The sequence below is a fragment of the Leucopleurus acutus genome (genome assembly GCF_964270905.1).
Source record: "Leucopleurus acutus genome assembly, chromosome: 11".
Classification (NCBI taxonomy): domain Eukaryota; kingdom Metazoa; phylum Chordata; class Mammalia; order Artiodactyla; family Delphinidae; genus Leucopleurus; species Leucopleurus acutus.
The window spans coordinates 11,032,313-11,053,694 of record NC_139152.1 but is presented as its reverse complement, the minus strand read 5'-3'; the positions used below and the strand labels follow the sequence as shown (position 1 = coordinate 11,053,694).

The 21,382-nt window shown below is 48.5% G+C and overlaps 1 protein-coding gene across 1 annotated transcript in view; it reads left to right on the top strand.

The window, feature by feature from the left end:
* GRIN2B (glutamate ionotropic receptor NMDA type subunit 2B) overlaps window positions 1-6,521 on the top strand; it is a gene marked incomplete at both ends in the record, with an annotated part of 290,643 nt that extends 284,122 nt beyond the window's left edge. The window contains 3 exons of the mRNA XM_082849516.1: window positions 1,524-1,762; window positions 4,614-6,132; window positions 6,163-6,521. Coding sequence (XP_082705642.1) covers window positions 1,524-1,762; window positions 4,614-6,132; window positions 6,163-6,521 — 2,117 coding nt within the window. The remainder of the gene's footprint in view (window positions 1-1,523; window positions 1,763-4,613; window positions 6,133-6,162) is intronic.
* Window positions 6,522-21,382: the final 14,861 nt, after the last annotated feature.

Here is a 21,382-nt window from a genome sequence, read left to right as displayed (position 1 = left end):
CGTCACTTTATTGTCTAAAGCACCTACTCCTCCTGTTCGTCTCACAGAAGCTAATCCAGTTACGGATGAGCAGCCTGACTCTACTTGGCCTCACAGGCCATCAAGCAAGCGGTTCCCTAAGTTCTGTCTGCAGAATCTTTGCTGTTAGGGATGCGAGAAGAAGCAGAGGGGCATAGGGAGATTGTCAGACTCTGGGTGAAGTCAGTTGTTCCCTAGTTAGGAAAATCATACTTTGATCCAAGAAATGAGTAAAAAGTGATTTGATTAACATTGGAAAGAGGAGGGGGGTTCTAGGTGGAGGGTTACGAGCCATTTTGGTATAAGAGTTTCTGTCATTGTAATGCAGCTGTCACTCAAAGGCAATAACGGGGCCTCTATCCACGAGGAAGTACAGCCATAGAGATGATTTGCAGAAGTTGCCAGGGCTTCGGTCAGATTATTCAGACAAGGTTCACATTTTGAACCAAACTGGAACTATTGGAACAGGCAGTTTTCTTCATCAGATTTTCGCTTCTCTGGAATTAGATGCATTCTCGGGCATATGGTTTCTGTCATTTTCCTTTTGTCTACGATTTCTACCTTTCTAATTCCTAGTATCCACTGAAGTGGATCACGGTTATTGTAACCTGGCATGACTTGAATTAATCAAAACTTCCTTAAGCAGCGTTAAAAGGAGGCAGGTCCGAACTGGGTGGTGTCCCTTTTACTGTGAACATTTGTATTTTCAACAAGAGATCAGGAAGTCTGAGGACCTCTAGGGAATCAATCAATGTCTCTGCCGATATGTCTCTGTCTCTCCTCCCCCCGACCCAATCTGCTTTGCACATCTTTTGAGAGCAATTTTCTGAATCGCTTGTTCGGTTATGTTGTTCCTCACTGTCTACAACAACAGCAAGAAAAAGTTCAAAGTGCTTTAGTCTGATACTCGGGCCCTCGGCGATCTTGCAGCAACCTTTTGTATTCAGCTTCCTTGCCTACTGTTACTCTGACTCGTTCTGCCTGCCTTTCCCAAATACGCCGTGTGATTTTCTACCTTCCTCCCCTTGATCATGCTATTTCTGCTGCCTGGAGTGCCTTTTTGTGCAATGTAAATTAAAATTCACCCATTCACCATGCCCACCTCCAAGTCCTACATCCTCATGAAAACCCACTGGCCACCCATCTGCAAAATCACTCTAGTTCAGGCAGCTCTTGTGACCTGCATATAGCTTGTCATACTGATTGTTTATATACCAGTTTACACTGGGTAAGTCATGGGGCACAGAGGTAATGTCTCCTGTCTTTGTGTCACCGGTGGTATCCACATTATCGTTCTCACTGAATACCTGAATACGTCGTTAAGTTACTACATAACGGTATTTAATAAAATCCTAACTTTCTCTGTTGGTTTTCTTTCTTTATGTCTCCTTCTCTCTTTCTCTCGCATGTTTTCCTCTCCTTTCCCCAACACCCCTCTCGCCCCCTCTCTCTACTCCTGCCCTCTCTCCTCTCTCTGCCTGTTCTCCTTCCCGTCCCGCCGCCAGGGGAGATGGAGGAGCTGGAAGCTCTGTGGCTCACGGGCATCTGCCACAATGAGAAGAATGAGGTCATGAGCAGCCAGCTGGACATTGACAACATGGCGGGCGTCTTCTACATGCTGGGGGCCGCCATGGCTCTCAGCCTCATCACCTTCATTTGCGAACACCTCTTCTATTGGCAGTTCAGGCACTGCTTTATGGGTGTGTGTTCTGGCAAGCCTGGCATGGTCTTCTCCATCAGCAGAGTAAGTGCTTTGATTCAGGTGCTTGGAGCTTGGGAAAGACAGCTCGCTGTGCAGAGCACGGAGAGCCAGGAGGGCACTGACTCCAGCCTAAGGCTGCTAAAGCGAGAAGCCACATCATGTACATTTCCCTGGGGGGGCAGGGGGGGATGACATCATTTCAAGTGGCTCAAAAAACAGGTGATGCAGTTTTTCCTTCAAGAAACAGATTTCTGTGTGGGGTTTGGGCATTTGGTTCTCCATAAGAACTGGCAGATCTATCAGAATGAAACATTTGGCCTTTTCCCAGATGCCTTTCATCACCATTAGTTAATTCTGCAGAGGTTGGATTAATCATTTAATCCTTTTAAAAAATCACATTTCTATTTAAATCATGAACTATATCTCTCTTATTCTGACATCCAAAGGTATATTGTTGGTTATTTCACCGTCCTACTCTATGTTTTAACCATGTGTGAGTTTGGGGAGTTAAAGAGCTTAACAGAGCCTTCAGAAATAAGTCCTGACCTGTAAGAAATTTGCATTCCAGAAACTTCCTTAATTGGAGCAAGAGTATAGCTCAAGTCGTTCTTTATTTAGTGCTCTTCTGTGTGTCTAGTCCAGAATGAGATTTTGAATATGAACAGAGGGTCACAGGGAAGAGCTAAAAAAAAAGAAAAAAAAAAAAGACTTCTTTTGAATTTGTTAATAAAGTTATGGGATTCATTCATGAGAGGTGGACTCAAATGTCCTCTTCAAATAGAGGTCTAGGCTTCAGACATAAATAACCAACTTTGTCTCTAATGGAATTACATGAGAAAATGGAGTACTCATTCAATTGTTGCATCTTTTGATCATTTTCCTGTAGTATTTTAGTTGATAGAGAAAGTGTCCTCTCTGGCTGTGAGTTGCTGCAGGCCATTCAGTTATCTGGGAGCAGGAGGTTGGGACTAGTGGTCCCTGAGCCACGTCGTTGCACTGCGTGGCCCTCCCCAAGACCTCTCCAGAGAGGGGGATGGCAGCAGTGGGGGGAACCTGTAATAGAAATCCCATTTGTAGCCCCTCGACATAATCAATGGCTCTGTAGAGGAAAAGGGCATTTTCTCCTGGCCATAATCAAGAAGGGTTAGAAAGGAGGCCTGAGAAGGAAAGTAGAGGAACCTTCTCTTAGAGATCTCTTATCTCACTGCTGCCTCAGGGAAACTGAGGCTTATCATATGCAAATCTTCCTTCTTTCCCTTGTAGCTGCCATTCTCCTTTCTTTTTTTCTTTTTTTTTTTTTTTTTTTGTGGTACGCGGGCCTCTCACTGTTGTGGCCTCTCTGTTGCGGAGCACAGGCTCCGGACGCGCAGGCCCAGCGGCCATGGCTCATGGGCCCAGCCGCTCCGCGGCATGTGGGATCCGCCCGGACCGGGGCACGAACCCGTGTCCCCTGCATCAGCAGGCGGACTCTCAACCACTGCACCACCAGGGAAGCCCTGCCATTCTCCTTTCTAATCTTCTCTCCTCTCGTGCCCCTCCATTGGGACAGCCCCTTTCCAAATTTATCCCCCTAGTTTTAAAGATACAGTTCAAACACCTCCTCTGCAGAGACCTTCCCTTGCCAGGCAGAAAAGTTCCAAATGTGTCCACCTTTCAAGGCAGGGGACAAGAGACTGGGAGGAGGTTGGCCTGACTTTAGACTTGAGCCCAAGCCTTTCCCTCTCCTGGACGGTGTTCTTCAGGGCTCTGCACAAGGAGCCGCACACAGGGAGTTCTCAGTCAATACTAATTTGTTAAGATATTCATTATTTATGATCAGAGTAACTGAGTGAGACACTATAAGGAGGAAACCAGGAGCTAAGGAGAGAATAAAGGAGAGGAGTCCACAAGATTCTTTTATTTATTTATTTATTTTCTTGAAGTACAGTTAATTTGCAGTGTTGTGTTAATTTCTGCTGCACAGCGAAGTGATTCAGTTATACATATATATATATATACGCTCTTTTTCATAGTTTTTTTCCATTATGGTTTATCACAGGCTACTGAATGTAGTTCCCCGTGCTCTGCAGTAGGACCTTGTTGTTTAATCCATCCTATATATACTAGTTTGCATCTGCTAACCCCAAACTCCCAATCCATCCCTCCCCCACCTCCCTCTCCCCAACAAAGGCATTCTTTATTCGTATTTAGTACTGGGGTATCTGTCCCAGGTCCTTCCTGCCCTGGTATAGGGCACAGCAGGAGAAAAATCCCTCTTTGACCCCAGGGCTGCCTGACTGTCTCTGTGAATTTGGTTCACGCTTGGCTCAAGAAGAGAATTGCTCAGTTGTGATTTGGTGACCAAAATCCTAAAAGCTGCTCAAAGTTTGTCAGAGCCGGGAAAGAGTGGCAGTTGTGAGCGCCTGGGCTCTGTCGCACTTTACTGCCAGCCAAGGGTGACCAGCCAGGGCCGAAAATCCCCAGCATCTGTAGAGCATTGCTACTGATTTCCAGAAGGCTGACAATATTTTTTGCTATCAGTCGATATCATGGCCTCATTTTTGAGACACAAAAACCTCAGCACGGAAAGGAAAATCAATTCGAGTCAGTAGTGGAGTTGAGGCAAGAATGTCCTGTCTTGCAATTCGAATCCATTTGTTCAAGTCACTCGGTGTAGCCATGTTCCCTCTGGATCACCAGGCCGCCAGCTCGTGATGCGGCTTGCTAAATGCAGGGGGGTAAGGCAGGCAAGCTTCTAGCCGTATGTTTCTGTGAGTGTGTAAGACCATCCCTTTCATGTCCGCTCTGACTTTTCTCATCCACTTGGGCAGTCAGTGGTGGGTTGGTTGGGGGGTGCTGTTTATGGTCACTTCCTGCCTCGCCGGAGACCTAACCGGTCCCATCCTCCCTCCAGGGTATCTACAGCTGCATCCACGGGGTGGCCATCGAGGAGCGCCAATCCGTGATGAATTCCCCCACCGCAACCATGAACAACACGCACTCCAACATCCTGCGTCTTCTCCGCACGGCCAAGAACATGGCCAACCTGTCCGGCGTGAACGGCTCCCCACAGAGCGCCCTGGACTTCATCCGCCGCGAGTCGTCCGTCTACGACATCTCCGAGCACCGCCGCAGCTTCACGCACTCTGACTGCAAATCCTACAACAACCCGCCCTGTGAGGAGAACCTCTTCAGCGACTACATCAGCGAGGTGGAGAGGACTTTCGGCAACCTGCAGCTGAAGGACAGCAACGCGTACCAGGACCCCCACCACCGGCCGCACAGCATCGGCAGCACCAGCTCCATCGACGGGCTCTATGACTGCGACAACCCGCCCTTCACCACGCAGCCCAGATCCCTCGGCAAGAAGCCCCTGGACATCGGCCTCCCCTCCTCCAAGCACAGCCAGCTCAGCGACCTGTACGGCAAGTTCTCGTTCAAGAGCGACCGCTACGGCGGCCACGACGACCTGATCCGCTCCGACGTGTCGGACATCTCCACGCATACGGTCACCTACGGCAACATCGAGGGCAACGCGGCCAAGAGGCGGAAGCAGCAGTACAAGGACAGCCTGAAGAAGCGGCCGGCCTCGGCCAAGTCCCGCCGCGAGTTCGACGAGATCGAGCTGGCCTACCGCCGCCGGCCGCCCCGCTCCCCCGACCACAAGCGCTACTTCAGGGACAAGGAGGGGCTGCGGGACTTCTACCTGGACCAGTTCCGCACCAAGGAGACCTCGCCGCACTGGGAGCACGTGGACCTGACCGACATCTACAAGGAACGCGGCGAGGACTTCAAGCGCGACTCGGTGGGCGGAGGAGGGCCCTGCACCAACCGGTCGCACCTCAAGCACGGGCCGGCTGACAAGCACGGCGGAGTCGGCGGGGTCCCGGCCCCCTGGGAGAAGAACCTGACCAGCGTGGACTGGGAGGAACGCTCCGGGGGCAACTTCTGCCGCAGCTGCCCGTCCAAGCTGCACAACTACTCGAGCGCGGTGCCCGGGCAGAACTCGGGCCGGCAGGCGTGCATCCGCTGCGAGGCGTGCAAGAAGGCCGGCAAGCTGTACGACATCAGCGAGGACAGCTCCCTGCAGGAGCTGGAGCAGCCGGCCGCCCCGGTGGCCGTGCCGTCCAGCGCGCCCGCCGCCAAGTACCCCCAGAGCCCGACCAACTCCAAGGCGCAGAAGAAGACCCGGAACAAGCTGCGGCGCCAGCACTCCTACGACACCTTCGTGGACCTGCAGAAGGAGGAGGCCGCCCTGGCCCCGCGCAGCGTGAGCCTGAAAGACAAGGGCCGCTTCCTGGACGGCAGTCCCTACGCGCACATGTTTGAGATGCCGGCGGGCGAGAGCGCTTTCGGCAACGGCAAGGCGGCGGCGCCGGCCGCGGGACATCACCACCACGGCAACCATGGCAACCCCGGCGGCGGCGGCGGCGGCGGCGGCGGCAGCGGCGGCAGCGGCAGCGGCGGCGGCGGCAGCTACATGCTCAGCAAGTCGCTCTACCCCGACCGGGTCACGCAGAACCCTTTCATCCCCACTTTCGGGGACGACCAGTGCTTGCTCCACGGCAGCAAATCCTACTTCTTCAGGCAGCCCACGGTGGCAGGGGTGCCGAAGGCCAGGCCGGACTTCCGTGCCCTTGTCACCAACAAGCCGGTGGTGTCGGCCCTGCACGGGGCTGTACCAGGCCGTTTCCAGAAAGACATCTGTATAGGGAACCAGTCCAACCCCTGTGTGCCTAACAACAAAAACCCCAGGGCTTTCAATGGCTCCAGCAATGGGCATGTGTATGAGAAACTGTCTAGTATTGAGTCTGATGTCTGAGTGAGGGAAGAGAGAGGCGAAGGTGGGTACGGGAGGGTCGGGGCTGTGGACGTGTGGTGCGCATGTCACAGAGGGTGACGGGGGTGAACTTGGTTCCCATTTGCTCCTTTCTTGTCGTTTTCATTTATTTATGGGATCCTGGAGTTCTGATTCCTTCTGAGGGCGACCCTGGTGACCAGAACCATCTCTGCTCCCTTTCCAGTCCCCTCCTCCTTCCCGGTCTGTCCATCCTTCCAGTTCCCAGTTCCCGCGAGAGGATACGGTGGGCTCGCTCAGCCGGCGAGGGCGGAGTGGTTGAAGGAAGTGGCCCCACACGAGCTTCCTCCTAGCGTGGAAGGACTCTTTGCCACGCACTTCGAGGGAAGCACGGAGAAGCGGGAGGAGGCCGCGGGAGCGCAGGATAGCTCTCCCCGAACTGACCTTTACGTTTAGGTGAGGAAGCACAGCGCCCCAATAAGCGCCTTTAGCATTACTGCCTGTGAATGAACAGAGGCTTTTGCTAAATTCTTGTTGCTTAGATGGCGTGTGTTTGGGGATCGTGCGCCAGGCAGAGGGTGGGAAGCCACGTGTGTTTCTATATAAGCCGAAAAAAAAAAAAAAAGTTTGCTTCAATTCCATGAGACTTAGCTGGTAGTGAACTGGAATGAAAGGTCATTGGCGGATGATGGAAAGTACATCAGAGCAGTGTTTCATGGTGCATTAGAGGCAAGGAAGGAGGGACTGTGTGTGCATGTGTGTCTATATACACTTGCACACGTGTTGTCTATACACGCCTGTCATCAGGCCTTTTCATGCGGAGAAGGCAACCTTGCCTCATGATGTTGTTTCTTTCAACAAGCACCGGGCTTGTTTTGGCTTATATATAAACAGAGACGGGCCTGCGTTACCTGAATTTTGGCTGTCTCTCCCCTTGACCCTTCCCAAATGAAGAGAATGGAAGTTCTTGACGGAGAAGTTCCTGTGGTCTAGACAAAAACGTGGGTGAACAGTCCTACAAGGGCAACGTGCAAAAATAATTCCTCCGTGGTTGCCAATACATTCCACCAGTTTTGGCCAAGAACTTTCCAGGAAGGCTAAAGGGAAGTAGAAGCAGCCAGGATTCTTTTGGCCCGTACCTGAGGGCAGAAGATTGTACAAAGCTCGTCTGAGCTTTTTGGACCCTCCGCTGGCCAGTTTGTGGGGAGGAGCTAAGTAAGGCTTTGAAGGACAGGGGGGTCATTTGTGGTCGGGTAAGTGAGAGAGGGGGATGTTTTCAATGCTTTGATCCCTTCTTACTTAACCTGGAGCTAGGAGAGCAGGCTTGTTACCCCCCTGAATTGGCCACAACCGATACGGCACAGCCAGTGAAGAGGCACGAGCTCGCTCCACGAGTACAGCTCGGGAAACAGTGGAGGGAAGGGAAGAGGTTCGGAAGCGGGGACGGGAGGCGAGAAGGGCCTCCCCCGCTACCCCATTGGGTCTGGCTCCCTGAGGATGTGACGCTGAACCCAGTGTGGACACTCTCTGTAGAAACCCCTCCACCTTCCTGCAACACCTCCTTCCCCTCCCAGATAAAGAATAAAGAATAAAATATATATAGATAGATAGATGAGGGCACTGGCAGATGTGATACCCCCTTCACTCAAAGTTGGAAACTTGAGAAGGGAAATGAATACTTGTCACTGCCAGTCCTGAAACCTGGGGTAGGCGTGTTCCGTGGGTCAGTTCCACTGTCCTGCCATCGTCCCCTTACCCAGGGTGGCAGCCAAAGAGCCAGGTCCGTTTGGAGGCTTGGCTGCAGGGTCTCCGTGTCGCACACAGGACACATAAACCAGAAAGGTGCTCATCCTCCTCTGGAAGGAAGCTGCCATGTCTCTTCAGGTCCCACCCGCCCCGACTCACCGCCCTTCCTCACCCCCCAGCCCTTGACTGCCGCCCCCGCTCTCCTCCTTGATTCTTACCTCAGTATCTTTCATTTTCAAGCCAACCGAAGGCCTTGTAAAGCTTTGTTTTCTTTCTAAAACAAACCTGGGGGCAAGGGGCTGAACCTCTCACAGATTTGGAGAGAGGAGCACGGAGTGCTTTACCTTAGATTCAAGGAAGGACCTTGGAGAGAGAGGACAGAGGGCATGAGACATCTCCAGGAGGAAGAAGGCGAAGGGCCGTCAAGCATTCTTTGCCCTGACTCTGTCCCAGGTCAGGGGCTCGTCCCTCACTCTTCCTCTTACCTCATCCCTTTCAAATAAAAAAACCAAACCAACTAACCTAGCGAACAGCAATCTAGAACAAAGGGGGCTCTGGCGTCTCCGCTGGTGACAGAAATCAAGATGGTGTTTATTTCATATGTAAATATTTTGTTTTCTAATTAATTTTGTATAGATAAAGTGTTCTCTCGTGAGTATTCAGGGTGTTGGCCGGAGGGAGCGGGGTCGGGATGGGAATGAAGGGGGAAGAAGTGTTTTGTTACGGGCTTTCGTTTTCCATTTCGGGGGAATTGTTTTGTATGGCTTTCGCTTCGGGGTGTCCGGAGAACAGTGAAGGGGAATGGAGGCCGCCGTGGTGACTAAGACAGGGAAGGGCTGCGTGTTCCACCTCCCACCTCACCAGTCTTCTCGTTGGCCTGCGAGAAGTAGTCATGCCTATCGGCCTGGGCAAACCGCAGGCCCAGCTCCTATCTTCCAGGGAGACGGTACATCACCAGCATCTGTGCAAAGTCAAGCTGGTGGCGTCATATCTTCCCTGTCGGCACCGAGGGTGGGAAAGATTCCCCAAAGGGCTTAAACCAGAATTGAGGTCAAATCAACCTTAAGCTGAGCTTCAGGAGGCCCAGTCTTAAGAAATCTCCCCACAGCCCCCTCTCATGTTTAACAAGCGCGTCAGTCACTCTGACTCTTTTCTTCCTACTGCCTGGGCTCCAGCCCTCTCCCCGGCCCCCTCCATTCCTCTGCAAGCACGCCCAGAAACTTCCCACGAGGTCTCCTTTCTTGAAGCACGTGCTATCTGGCTACAGGGAGGTAGCCCTGGATGCGTGTCTTACAAATGAGCATGCTTTTCCAGAAAAGCTTACCGGCTCGACTCAAAGCTCAGCGGCCAGAGGGTTCTCTTAGGAAGGTCTCGGAAGTTGGGTTTAGCGGTAGAAGGGTGAGCACAGGAGGGACAGCGCCAGCAGTGACTTTATATTCGCCTTGTCCTTGCTTCTGCCGTCAGGAAGGTGCTATTTGCCTCGAACCAGGTATTCAGAACCTGACCTGGGGTTAACCAGACAAGTAGAATTTCTTTCACTGGACCCTTGGCTTTGTGAAGGGTGGCAGCCTCTCTCTCTCTTTACCACCAGATGACATTTCCAAATCCATTTAGCTGAGATATTACATTTTTTGTCCTATCCTGCCATCATCAAGAGCTGTCAGCTGGGTAATTCCATTTCTCTAAACCCCTCTTTGGCCCCCGTTGGTCACTTCTCTTCAACTGAATGTATGAATTGAGACCAAATAAGATATTCATGGCCTGCTCAAGAAAGCTTAAAGAAAGGAAGGCTGAGCCAGGCCAAGTTCTAGATGTTAACTTCATTGCAAAAGAAGAAGCCAGGAAAAATGCATGAGGATGAATGCAGCTCTCAGCTCCATCTCTTCCACAGATGGGTCTGGACAAAGACACAGTCTGTCCAAACTGTGACGTTCCACAGACACCCTTGGGAGCGCTAATGGTTCCGACTTTCTTCGGAGTCCGTGCTTTCTATCTTTCGTGTCCTCTAATCATTCCCTTCCACTGTGGAAGTGAGTCGCTGGGTGTGGTCCTATATCACTCCTTTCGGTGGCCATGCTTAAATCTCAGCATTTCTAGCAACTTCAGGTAATCTGACCCTTGAACTTGCCTGAGTCAAGAGTGTGCACACCCTTCAGAGTGACGCATGTACAGTGGATCTTGTAATTTCAAAGTATGTCACTGTGTTGCTTCAGCCAGAACGTGGGAAACGGCCTTGGTACGGATTCCCCTCTGCTGGCCACAGCCATATTGTGACTGAGGGAGAAAAAAATCCCAAATGATTCCATTCAATGTCAGTGGTGTCAGTCGTGCCAAAACGCATGTGTAATGTGATAAAATAGGAGTCGTCTAGAAAATTAAGGGAATATCACCCGCCCAGTCTTCCATGGCCATCAGAAGTTGCCCAAGGGTGAATTCTCTGCATGGGAGGTGAAGAAACTGTGTTACCAAAACGCAGCGTGCTGGTCACCTGCACATCTCATTTAAGGACTAGGGTTTCTTGGTGTTTTTTGTTTGTTGTTTGTTTTTTGGTTTGGTTTTTGCTTAGTTCAAGGTTTAGGGACAGCATAACCAGATTGTCTGGGCAATGACCTTTGGAAAAAAGCTATTCCAGAACTCACTTTATTCTTTTAATTCCCATCTCTTTCAAAAAGCCCTGTCACTGCTTGACAGCCTGTGTGTGTCTGTTTGGTGTGTCAGGAATGATTCAGATGTGTGCATAAATGATGCAGCGGCAGTGCTATGAACGAACGCATTAGGCATTTCTAGATATTGTGGCCATACCTTCTGTGCTGTCTGAGCCCAAAGCCATATAAGGAATGTGTGCTCAGTACTCTGGTGGAGTGTTTCATTCTTGAGTGTCAAGAGATTCTCCTTCCTGTCTAAGGAACTCTTTATGGGTGAGAAGCAGCTCAAGGTAGACAGTTACCCTGGAATGGGTCTGGACTTAAAAATGGCGTATGGTCCATGGTGTGGCTTCAGAGGTTCTGAGAAGACCTTTCCTCTTCATTCCCCACCCCACTCCAACTACTGGCTTCCCACACAGAATTATTCCTTTAGCCCCGAGCTGCTCATCTGTCATTTAAATGAAAGTCATCCCCGGAAGGGTGCCGTTTTCAGCCATATTAGAAGCTTAGACATTGAAACACCTAGCTTACGTTAGGGTTCTCATTTCTTTTCCTGGAAATAAAGTAACGGTACAGGAGAAGAGGGAGAGAGCGCAAAGAATGCTAAGGGTGACAGAGTAGGGAGGAAAGACACAGGTTCTAGAGTGTAAAGACGTTCAAAACATCTCATCCTTCTCCTGCTTTTATTAAGGCTCGTGTGACGCAGGACTAGGACTCCCAGCTGGGAATTATTTTCCATAAGCAGCCACATGAGTGTGTAGTTTATGAATTTCTAACATCTGTACCTTGTAGGACGGGTTAAGGGCTTTGGCTCCTTCTGTAGAAAATGGAACACTGATGTTTCTCCTCTGGTACAAGTTACTGAGTAGACAACTGGAAAGATCAAATTATGATAATAAAAAGTTACTGTCATTGTCTGTCCTCTGTCCCAGTTCAATTAATCTTCCAGTGTAGCTGGGTCGTTCTATGTTCTCCACCTCCCCACCTCCATAGGGGGTCTCGGGTGATCCCAACACACACTAACGGAAGCTACTGGACTACCAGGTACCACTTAACTGGTGGGCAGTTCTTTTTTAGACGTACCAGGTATTTGGGACAACACTAAAATGTAGATTCGGCAGTCTGAGAACTTCTAATCATAGTTTAGTTCTAGGATTCCATTCTAGTTTGGATCTAGGATTCCATTCTAGTTTGGGGGTTCCAGTACCGTATAAAATCCCAAGGTATCTTCATATATCCCCCCTCCATGCCGTTCCAACCACACAGACTCAATCACCACGCAGGGCTGCTGTGGGTCCTCTGACTTAAAGCATAGAAACCTATCTATTCTCACGGCAAAGAATGCCCCCAAAAACCTCAAGTGAAAATCAGTGCTCTTTCCGTGTCTTGGAGAGATTAATTAAGTTTGGGGCTTCTAATTTACAATGCCGAAGCAAGGAAAAAGGAGAGAGAGTGACGGGTTCGGATAGCAGTACTGGGAATAAGTGGGCAGAGTTAGAAATCATCCAGGTTTCTCTGCCAGGGTGTCCATTTGCATCCATCTCCGAGCCCATCGCAGTGAGTTTCCGGCTCTGTTCTGTGCTTTACAGCAGAATTGCTGGTGTGATTCTGAGGGTGAGGACTCCTAATGAGAACTAAGGGTGGAAAACAGAGCGGAGGAGTAGAATTCCCCATAGCCTCGGGACTCTTGTGTGTGGAATTCGTGTTTTGGCAAAGGTGAGAGAAATGGAACTCACTGCAAGGATTAAGGGTACAATGAAAAAACACAACACTAAGCCCATTATAAAACTGTTATTTTAAAGGTTTGGTCTCCTCAGTTTAAACCTGAACTCTCTTTTTCGTAATTAACTTAGCGTTGTGATTTAGGGGTAGAGCAGATTCCAGTAATATGCAGGAGAAAAAATAAAAGCTCTAGTTAAATGTGTTAGTTCAATTAAACCAATGTCTACTGAACACATATCATGCCCCTGGGCTAGTGCTGTGAAGAAGATAAAAGAATTTAAAATGGAGTATATTATACTCACATATAATATGCGAATGCAAAAGCATACAATATTTAAATGTATGTATTATGTATGTATAAATAGGTGTGCATAACTGGGTAGATTTATACAGGCAGGTTTAATTTTTTCTGGCTCCAGGGTGTGAGTCAAAGATATTATGCATTATATTATTTTAAAAACACTACAGAGTTTCACCTCTCCCCGTCGTGGCCTCGCCTGAATCCTTCTTTTGGAATTATTCCGCCTCCCAGTGAAATTCCCTCTCTGACCACGACCTGGCGTTTTCTATATCCTGTCTGCCTTCCTTCAGGGTCCCTCCGTTGTTCTGGTCCGTAAACCCCTCTGATTTCATTTACTTCCCTCCTTGGTCTCACCCTGTGATCACCCGTAGCAACAACACCCTCACCAGCAATCTCTTCTTCCTCCCGCCTTCTCACCCCACCTACCTTGCTTTTCTAACTCTGTCTCCCATTCTCCCAACATCCACTCTATCGCCAAGAACAGAAGGTCAAAACCTATGCCAAAGAGCACAGATTGGATCCATTTAATCTCACCTAAACCCTACCCAGCTCAGATATCTTTTTTATTCTCCAGTGTTGACTCCCTGTCACATTCTCCAAGGGTTTGCTCATTTGTTTTTTATTTTCATTTTCATCTCGTCTCTTTCCTACTGAATTACTAAGAAAAGACACCTGATTTTGCAAATTCTCACATGACCTCTCCTCTCTACCTTTAAATTTCTCCCATCCTTCACTTATCTTCGCCATCCTCCCTCCCAACTCGGTGACCCTCTTCCCCGTACTCTGATACCCTCCCCCAACCTCCTCTATGGCGCTCCAGCCAGTAGCACTTCATTCTGTTGCATCTTTAATCCCTTCCACACATCTGCCTACAACCATCACTAAAAACAGTCCTCAGTCCTCCACCATCTCCAAAAACAAGTCCTACAACAGTCCCTAAATCCCAATCTTCTCTCAGTCCAGTTAGACCCTTGAATTCCTGTCCTATCTCCATTTCTTTTCTTCACTTCCAAATTTCTCAAAAGGGTCGCCTTTCTTTCTTCATTTCCTCAGTTAATGCGCATGACTTACCCTTTAAATTGGGCTACATCCTGCCACTCTACTGAAACTACTCAGTGGCAGCATTCCAATGAACTCCTTGTTACAAGATCCGTAATCTTTGTTTTTCTTTTTAATTCTGCTCTTCGGCACCATGAATACTACCCTAGATCCACTGCTGGGTAGCAGCACGTTCTGGTTTTGATCCCAGCCCTCTGGTCCTCTCTCGGTGTTCCCTCACTGGTTCCTGCTGTCCATCCTGCCTCCTCAGCATCGACTTGCCATGATGTTCTGAGCTTGACGCTCTTCTCCTTTCCTCTGTGCTTCTGTAGCAATATTTCCGTTTTCCACAACTTCAACGACTCGCTGGATGAGGATGAATTCCAAATCTTCACTCCTATAGACCCAACTTTTCGCTTCACCTTAATGCACATATTTCCAGCCACTTCCTGGACAACTAACTTCATGTTGAGTCAAATATCCAATGGAAACCAACATAATCACCAAGTCCCCCCTGTGATTAATGGTACCACGATTCTTTCTGTCACCAAACTAAAGACTTTCAGCCACTTTTGCCTCCTTCATTTCCCTCATCCTGCACAGCTAATCCTCTGGAAAGCCGTTAATTCATACCTTGAAAGTTTCCAAGTCTTCTCATTCGGGCCCTTCCCTCTAGTCTGGATTATTTGTGTCCTTTAGCCCTGTTCCAACATTTTATATTTGAATCTACTCTCATCAGTATCACTTGCTCAGTACAAATTAAATCATGTCATTTTCCAACTCAGAACAAAACAAACGACCCTTCGATGGGCTGTATTTGCCACAGTCCACCAGCAAGAATAACTTCCTGTTGTTTGCCTGCGGCCCAGACAACAGGGGAGTCACATTTTTGTCCCTTTCCTTTCCTGTACTAACTTGTTCTCCCACTTTTGTCTTTCCTTAAACTGTGCCCTTTGCCCCAAATTCTCGCCTCCCGATCTCTTATCTCATTCCCTTCTTGCCTAATATCCATCTTCCTCAATACAAGTCTTCAAAGACCAGAACATCTGGTCCATCATGTCCACTGTCTTCATCTGCCATCCCCCACCCCCCAAAAAAAACCATATATGTGCCTTTTGTGAATGCTCATAATACTTTAGTTTAATCTGTCTGGTGGCAGCCACCGTGGACCATCTTATTTATGGTTATTTAGCTATACATCCATCTCCCCTGCTAGATTATAAACTCCTTGTGGTCAGGGGTCATGCATTTATTCATCTTTTTATCTCCCGTAGCACCTACCAGTGCATCTTGTTTATGGAAGGTACTGAAAAATATTTGATGTTATTATAAATTGTAATTGAAAAGGAGTCACTTTATTTTGCCCACAGGATACTTGAATCTGCAGTAAAACCTAAGGATGAGCCCCTTCCCATTTCTCTCTGTACATCTGCTCCCACCAACAGTCACCGCAACACAGGACATGTGTACATTCTCATGTAAATTATTATTTCAGATGGGAATTTGGATTTTTCTAAGTTTTGCTTTGTCCTTCAAAGTTACGCTGTGACTGTCTTACGGTTAGTGGAGTGTCCTTGGCATGCAATAGGTATACATATTGTCAGTCACAGAGGGAGAGACCATGGAGGATATTGATCAAGTGTTAGGTACCAGGAGCTTTTCAGATGCTTTCAGTGGAGCCTGTCTCCAGACACTGCACTGTCCAGACTGAGTCTCTAACAGCCTGACCTACACTGGGATTCATCTGGCTTTGATGTAACCTCTAGCCTTTTTTTAAGCACTTGCAATACCAGAAAGAACGTGTCACAGTTCCGGCTCATTAATCACACAGTCTTATGGACCCCAAACAGTGGTCCACTAGGACCAATGTATCAATGCTGCACGCCTGGTATTTTCCACTTCTGTATCTATGCTAGATCAGACTTGGGGGAACTGTTTGGGCAGCTCACGACCTGTGTCTTGATGATATATATTTCCTGGACTCTGTGTGATTCTCACCGTTTCTGAGGCTTGGACTACAGGACAACTTCTCCCAAAGAGTAGACAAGAGTTGACGTAATCAAGCACTTTATTTCTGATCTTTATATCACAAACGAAAGTAGCTTAGGATTTGAACGAGCTGGCTTAGAGAGAATTCTAGTTTCTCAAGGACTCCTTTCTCTCTAAATGTGAAGGGATTCATAGCATTGGAAGAGACAACATCACCTCTGACCTTATGGCCCTCCTGTCACTTTAGTCTCTGAGCCCCGTTCAGCCTTCCCTCACCTCCTTGGTGGTCTACTGGGCAATCTGTCCTATTCCTATTCCGGTCAGTGTCAGTTGCTGATGTCCCCGTAAACAAACTCTTAGAGCTGGTTCTGTCCTTTCACTTACGCTGCTCTGGGAACCGATCATGTTCCCTTCTCCTGGCCAGCCTTCTCTGTAACTTTCATTTTGTCATAGAACGTGAATTATTCCCCCGTGGGAGGCATCTTCTGCCACTGTGTGCTAATTTAAAGCGTCCTGTAGAGAACCAAACTCAAATAAGTTACAGGAAGTGGCAAGTCTCTTCTTCAAAAAAGTGAACCAAGTCCATTCTTCATTGAGACAGGAGCAGGTAGAGGAATTATTATGGGCGAGATGGGGCAAACTGTGACAACTTGGGAAGCACCCTAATGAAAATTAAAATGTAAGTCTGGGGGACAATTGTTCTTCTCAAAAATCCCATTAAATCTAGATAGTCCTGCAGCAAGGAATAGGGATAGTTAATGTTTTAGAGCAAAATCCAGCTCATTATGTTATGACACTTTTTTTTTTTAACCAGTGAAACAAATAGTCTGATAATAGCTGGTGGAAGGGTGTAGAGATGCCATCCTCGTGAAGAGGTACATTCCTGAATCTCTCTTGGACGAGTGGAATGAAGAAATGTCCAGGGAACTCAGAATATATCCAGAAGGAAGCTTTACCCGTGAGGTGTTCATGTCAATTTTCGGCCTATAAATACTTACAAAAGCAGAGGAAGGGTAGCATAGGAGGAAGGGAGAGTACAGGGGGTCTAGAGGAGAGCACCCCTTCATGTCACAAAGCCAGGAGCTGCACCTGCGTCTCCCTGGTTACTGGTGTTGATGGTAGCTTTGGGAAAGGGCAGGACCCAAAGCTGATGCCCTTTCAGGTGTCTGTCCCTTTAGTCCTTCGCAGGGCGTGAACATTCACTCAAACTTGGAGCTCGTTTTCTGGGCATAATTGGACTGAAGAGAGAATTGCACTTCTCATTTTCCATTTCCGCTTGTAACCTGAGTTGCAGCAGGTTCAAAAGCACTTTCTGAGGGCCACCTTCCTGCCCTCGTGTGGACTGGGAGTTGTTTGATGCAATGCCGGAAATACCAGGGCAGGTAACAGCTGTCCAGGGCAGCGCCAGGAAAGCCAGAGCCACATGGCGGCTGCCTTCAGCGGTGACTGTGCCCGCCCCAGGGTGAGGGAGGAGCCTGGATGCCACCATACCTGTGACTTCCCGAGTGTCCTCAGGGAGTCCAGCCACAGGTCAGCCCTGAGCCCATCCTCGGGCTGTGCCCTTCAGACCACAGCACCCAGAGAGCCCCTGGTCATCACCTGGGCAGAGAGGGAGTGACAGGAAGTCTAAGCCCCCGGGCTGTGGCTCCAGCTCCCTCCTTGTATCAAGAGGTGCGTAGACTCAGAGATCTGCCAGGAGCGAAGCCTCAGGGGAAGCGGCCCCGGGAATGGGAGTTTGCTGGGCCGCCGGCTGCTCTTAGATAAGGATGTTACCTGTTTCCAGAGGGGACATTTTTTTTTTTTTGAAAAACAAAAACATGCCTGCCTGAAACCTCAGTCTTATATGGAACAGTCTTTGTAGTTACCGCCCAATGTCATTGTCACACTTGAATTGTCATTGATCATTTTCTTTTGAAATCAAGGGCTATTTTAATGTTCCCTTTGGCTGTGACGTAGGACCATCTGAAAATCAGAGACTAGGCCATGATGCTGCCTCTGCCTGAGATGTGCTCTTAATGCTTCCACAGATTCACTCGAACAGCATGACTACACCTAATTTGGCCTCTTTGTCATGCTTGTGCCCCTGCCCAACACACATCTCTCTCACACACACACACACACACACACACACACACACACACATACACACACACACACACACATACTCACTCACTCGCTCACTCACTCCTAACAACTAGATCCCACAGTGCCACTGTCAGTCATATTACGGAGGAGCAGGGCTGCATTCTCGGTAGATGAAAGTGTTCATTTGGAACCGGATGGACATAATTACAGTTTCTCGAGCCAGTGTTTTCGCTTTGCCCTTCCTAGCCTGTGGATCGCTGACACCTCAAGGTCTGACAGAACATCCAGGCTTTATATGAAGGGAGCATTTCTTTGTAATGGAACAACCACGTGGTTGTCCTACTGCCTGTCCCTACTGAGCCCTGTGGAATCCATGTGGTCCTCTGATGTCCCATTAGTGGATCAGTGCTAAGAGGATGGAGATGTAGAAGCCAGGCTCTCCAAGGACAGACAGGCTTGCTGCTCAGATAACTACGTCTCCATGGGTACCCACATCTCTTGACAACACCATGAGCGGGGGTGGAGAGGTCTGTCCTCAGTGGGACGGAAATGGCAAACATACCTTGGGAGATTCAATCATTTTTCTTCTCCCAGGGTCAAGAGCAGAGAAGATAGCAAGACTTCACGTCAGCAGGAAGCAAAGAGGCTAGAGAGGCATCCAGACAGAACTCTTACTAAGACATAAAATAGCAAAAATACCCTTTCTTTCATGCGAACGCAACTGGAAGACAACCAGGGCACTTACAGCCGTGTTTTCCCTCCCCCTTTCACTTATCATCTTACGTTCTCATTCTCAGGTGAAGGGTCTCAAGGTGTTCTGTGTTCTAAGCTCCGAGCAGCTCACCCTCCAAACACCCGCACCCACGCACACACGCGTTGTTAGAATGAGAAGTTGAGAGAGCACAGAGCTTGCACGTGTGCGTGGTATTCAATGTTTTCAAACCAGAGCCCAACACGCCTCGTACAGTCAGCCCCGCTGCATTTTAATGATGGAGAATATACCCTGCTGCACATAACTGTGTACTTAGGATCCCAGAAAAGAGAACAACCTTGTTACTGTGACTCCTCCTGGGACGCCTGGGCACTTTCAGTGATCAGGGCAAGTACGTTGGTTGTGTCTCGGTAGCAGGCACGAGAAATGGGGGTACATAGACATTTGAGGAGTCATTCTTGAGCATTCGTAGCTTAACTCCCATGTCAAATGGTCCTGAGCCATGGCAGTTTCTCAGCCTGACTCTGCTACCCGTGCTTGGAGAAGGATAGAGTTGTCCAGGGTCACCAGCAGCCCACTTAGACCTCCGCCACAACCATCCCTGTGAATGGCTTCCTTTGGCATGGAAATACGGTCATCTTTTAATTTTAAAGAGGAAAATGTTGAAGCATGGCAAAATTTGATGAGCAGTCAGAACTAAGGTTATACAGGAAATTCTTGGCGGAACCAAAACTTGTCTGAATTTCCAACTCTCGGCCTAGCTCAGAAAACAGTGCTGCCTGAATTGTCCACCCCGCTGTGTTCAGCATCTAATGGATAAAAGTCATGAAAGCCAGGCAGCTAGTTTATGGTTTACCCAAATCTTTCCCATGAGAACCTGTCTTCTTCACAAAGCCATACACACACACACACACACACACACACACACACACACACACACACACAGAGTCCACATTAGTCTACAGAGACCAGTCAAAGGGGTAAGAACAAAAAACTTAAAAACGAGAAAGGAATAGAAGAGTTTCTATAATGAAGAAGAGTTGAAGGCTAAATAACAAAAACGGTTTTGAATTTTGTGGGGCGACACATTGTGAATAATTTTTTATCATTAAAAAATTTGTATGTAGCATGTAACCCACTCAAATAAAAAGCTCAAGGAAAACTGAGACAGAGGATCTCTTCCAGAGTGTTCCATGGGGAAGGGAGACTTCAGGAATCTGTGCGAGAAAGTCATGGTACTCTGAAGGTATCAGTGGTTTTAATCAGCTCACAGTGAAGAGGGCAACCTCAAGACAGAGCCTTTTAGTTTCTTCTGGGTAACTTAGTCAAGTTCAGACACAGCAAGCTTGATGCCAGTTTTAAGACGTGAGTTAGTTCTGGAAGCCAACATAGAAATATAAGGAAGTTCACGCATGCAAGGAATTCCAGGAGGAAGCGATTATCCCCCGTAATAATTATTGCTGCCTAAAGCCCAGAGGCGGGGCAGCATGGACGTTGCAAAGACTAATAAAGGTCTCCTGAGAATTCTTACGAAACCTTCATTTCACCCCAAGATTATAGCGGTAAAATCATTACTCACCCAAGGGCCGGGGAATTCTGCAACCATCTTCTTTTGCAATCCACCTGTTCACTGATGAATGATTTAAGATCAGGAAGTAATCATCAGTCTCTCCAAAGAGGATAGCCTTTAGTTTCTGCCACAGAACAGATTTTGGTTCCTGTACAGAGCACGCTGCTTACCAAGAGCAGTGAAAGAGTTCTAAGTGTCCTAGTTCAATGTAGAAAAAAATTTTTTTTCATTTCATTGGTCCCTCCTGCCCCAGGGGAAAGATAGGAGAAGAAATAGGAAGTTGGAAAAGTAATAGCTGCTTGGGGCAGTGGAGGGTGGTGGTCTTCTGTATCATCGATCGCACAGTGTGGTCATTCCCAGAGCCTGGCTCAGGACCCTCGCTCGGGAGAGAATAGGGGCAGAGGAAGGAGGTGAGTTTTATTCTCACGTACGGGGCTGCTGTAGCAGAAGGTACTCGAGCCCTCCCTGAGCTCAAAGTTTAGAATCAAGCCAATGACAAATGTCCATTCCTTTCTGTTCCCCATAGGCCACCTGAAATCATGATGGTGTTACAGGAAGCTAAGAGAGAGGGGCGGGGGCTGTTCCATCTTCAGTCCATGGGAACATCATCCTTCACAGGAGGGTCACTACAGATGCTTGGTCCTGATGCTCCTTCATGAGGAGTAACAGGGCCAACAGCTGATGAACATTCGGAACATCTTAGTGCCTGGGATGGCCATTCCCTGCTCTACTGCAGCTCTATTCACTGAAGCGGGGAGGGGAATCAAAGGATTCGTGGGGACCCTAAGGGCAAGAAATAACAGAGAATTATTTAATCAAAACTACAGAGCTTTTGTGCTTAGTATGAAAGATTATGGTAGAAATGAAAAAGCCAACCCTTCAGTACAGCTGCCAAAAAGTTAGCTCATAGAGAAAGAGAGGAAGCATTACAAGGGCAAAGTTTTCCAAAGAAAATCCATGCGTGCACGAGACTGGAATTCTAAGCCGAGAGCACAAGTAAGATGCGGGTAGCTTCCCATTGGGAGTAGATTTTATTGGGCCTGGGTGCTAGGTGTCCCATGGAAAAGCAGCGGAGGG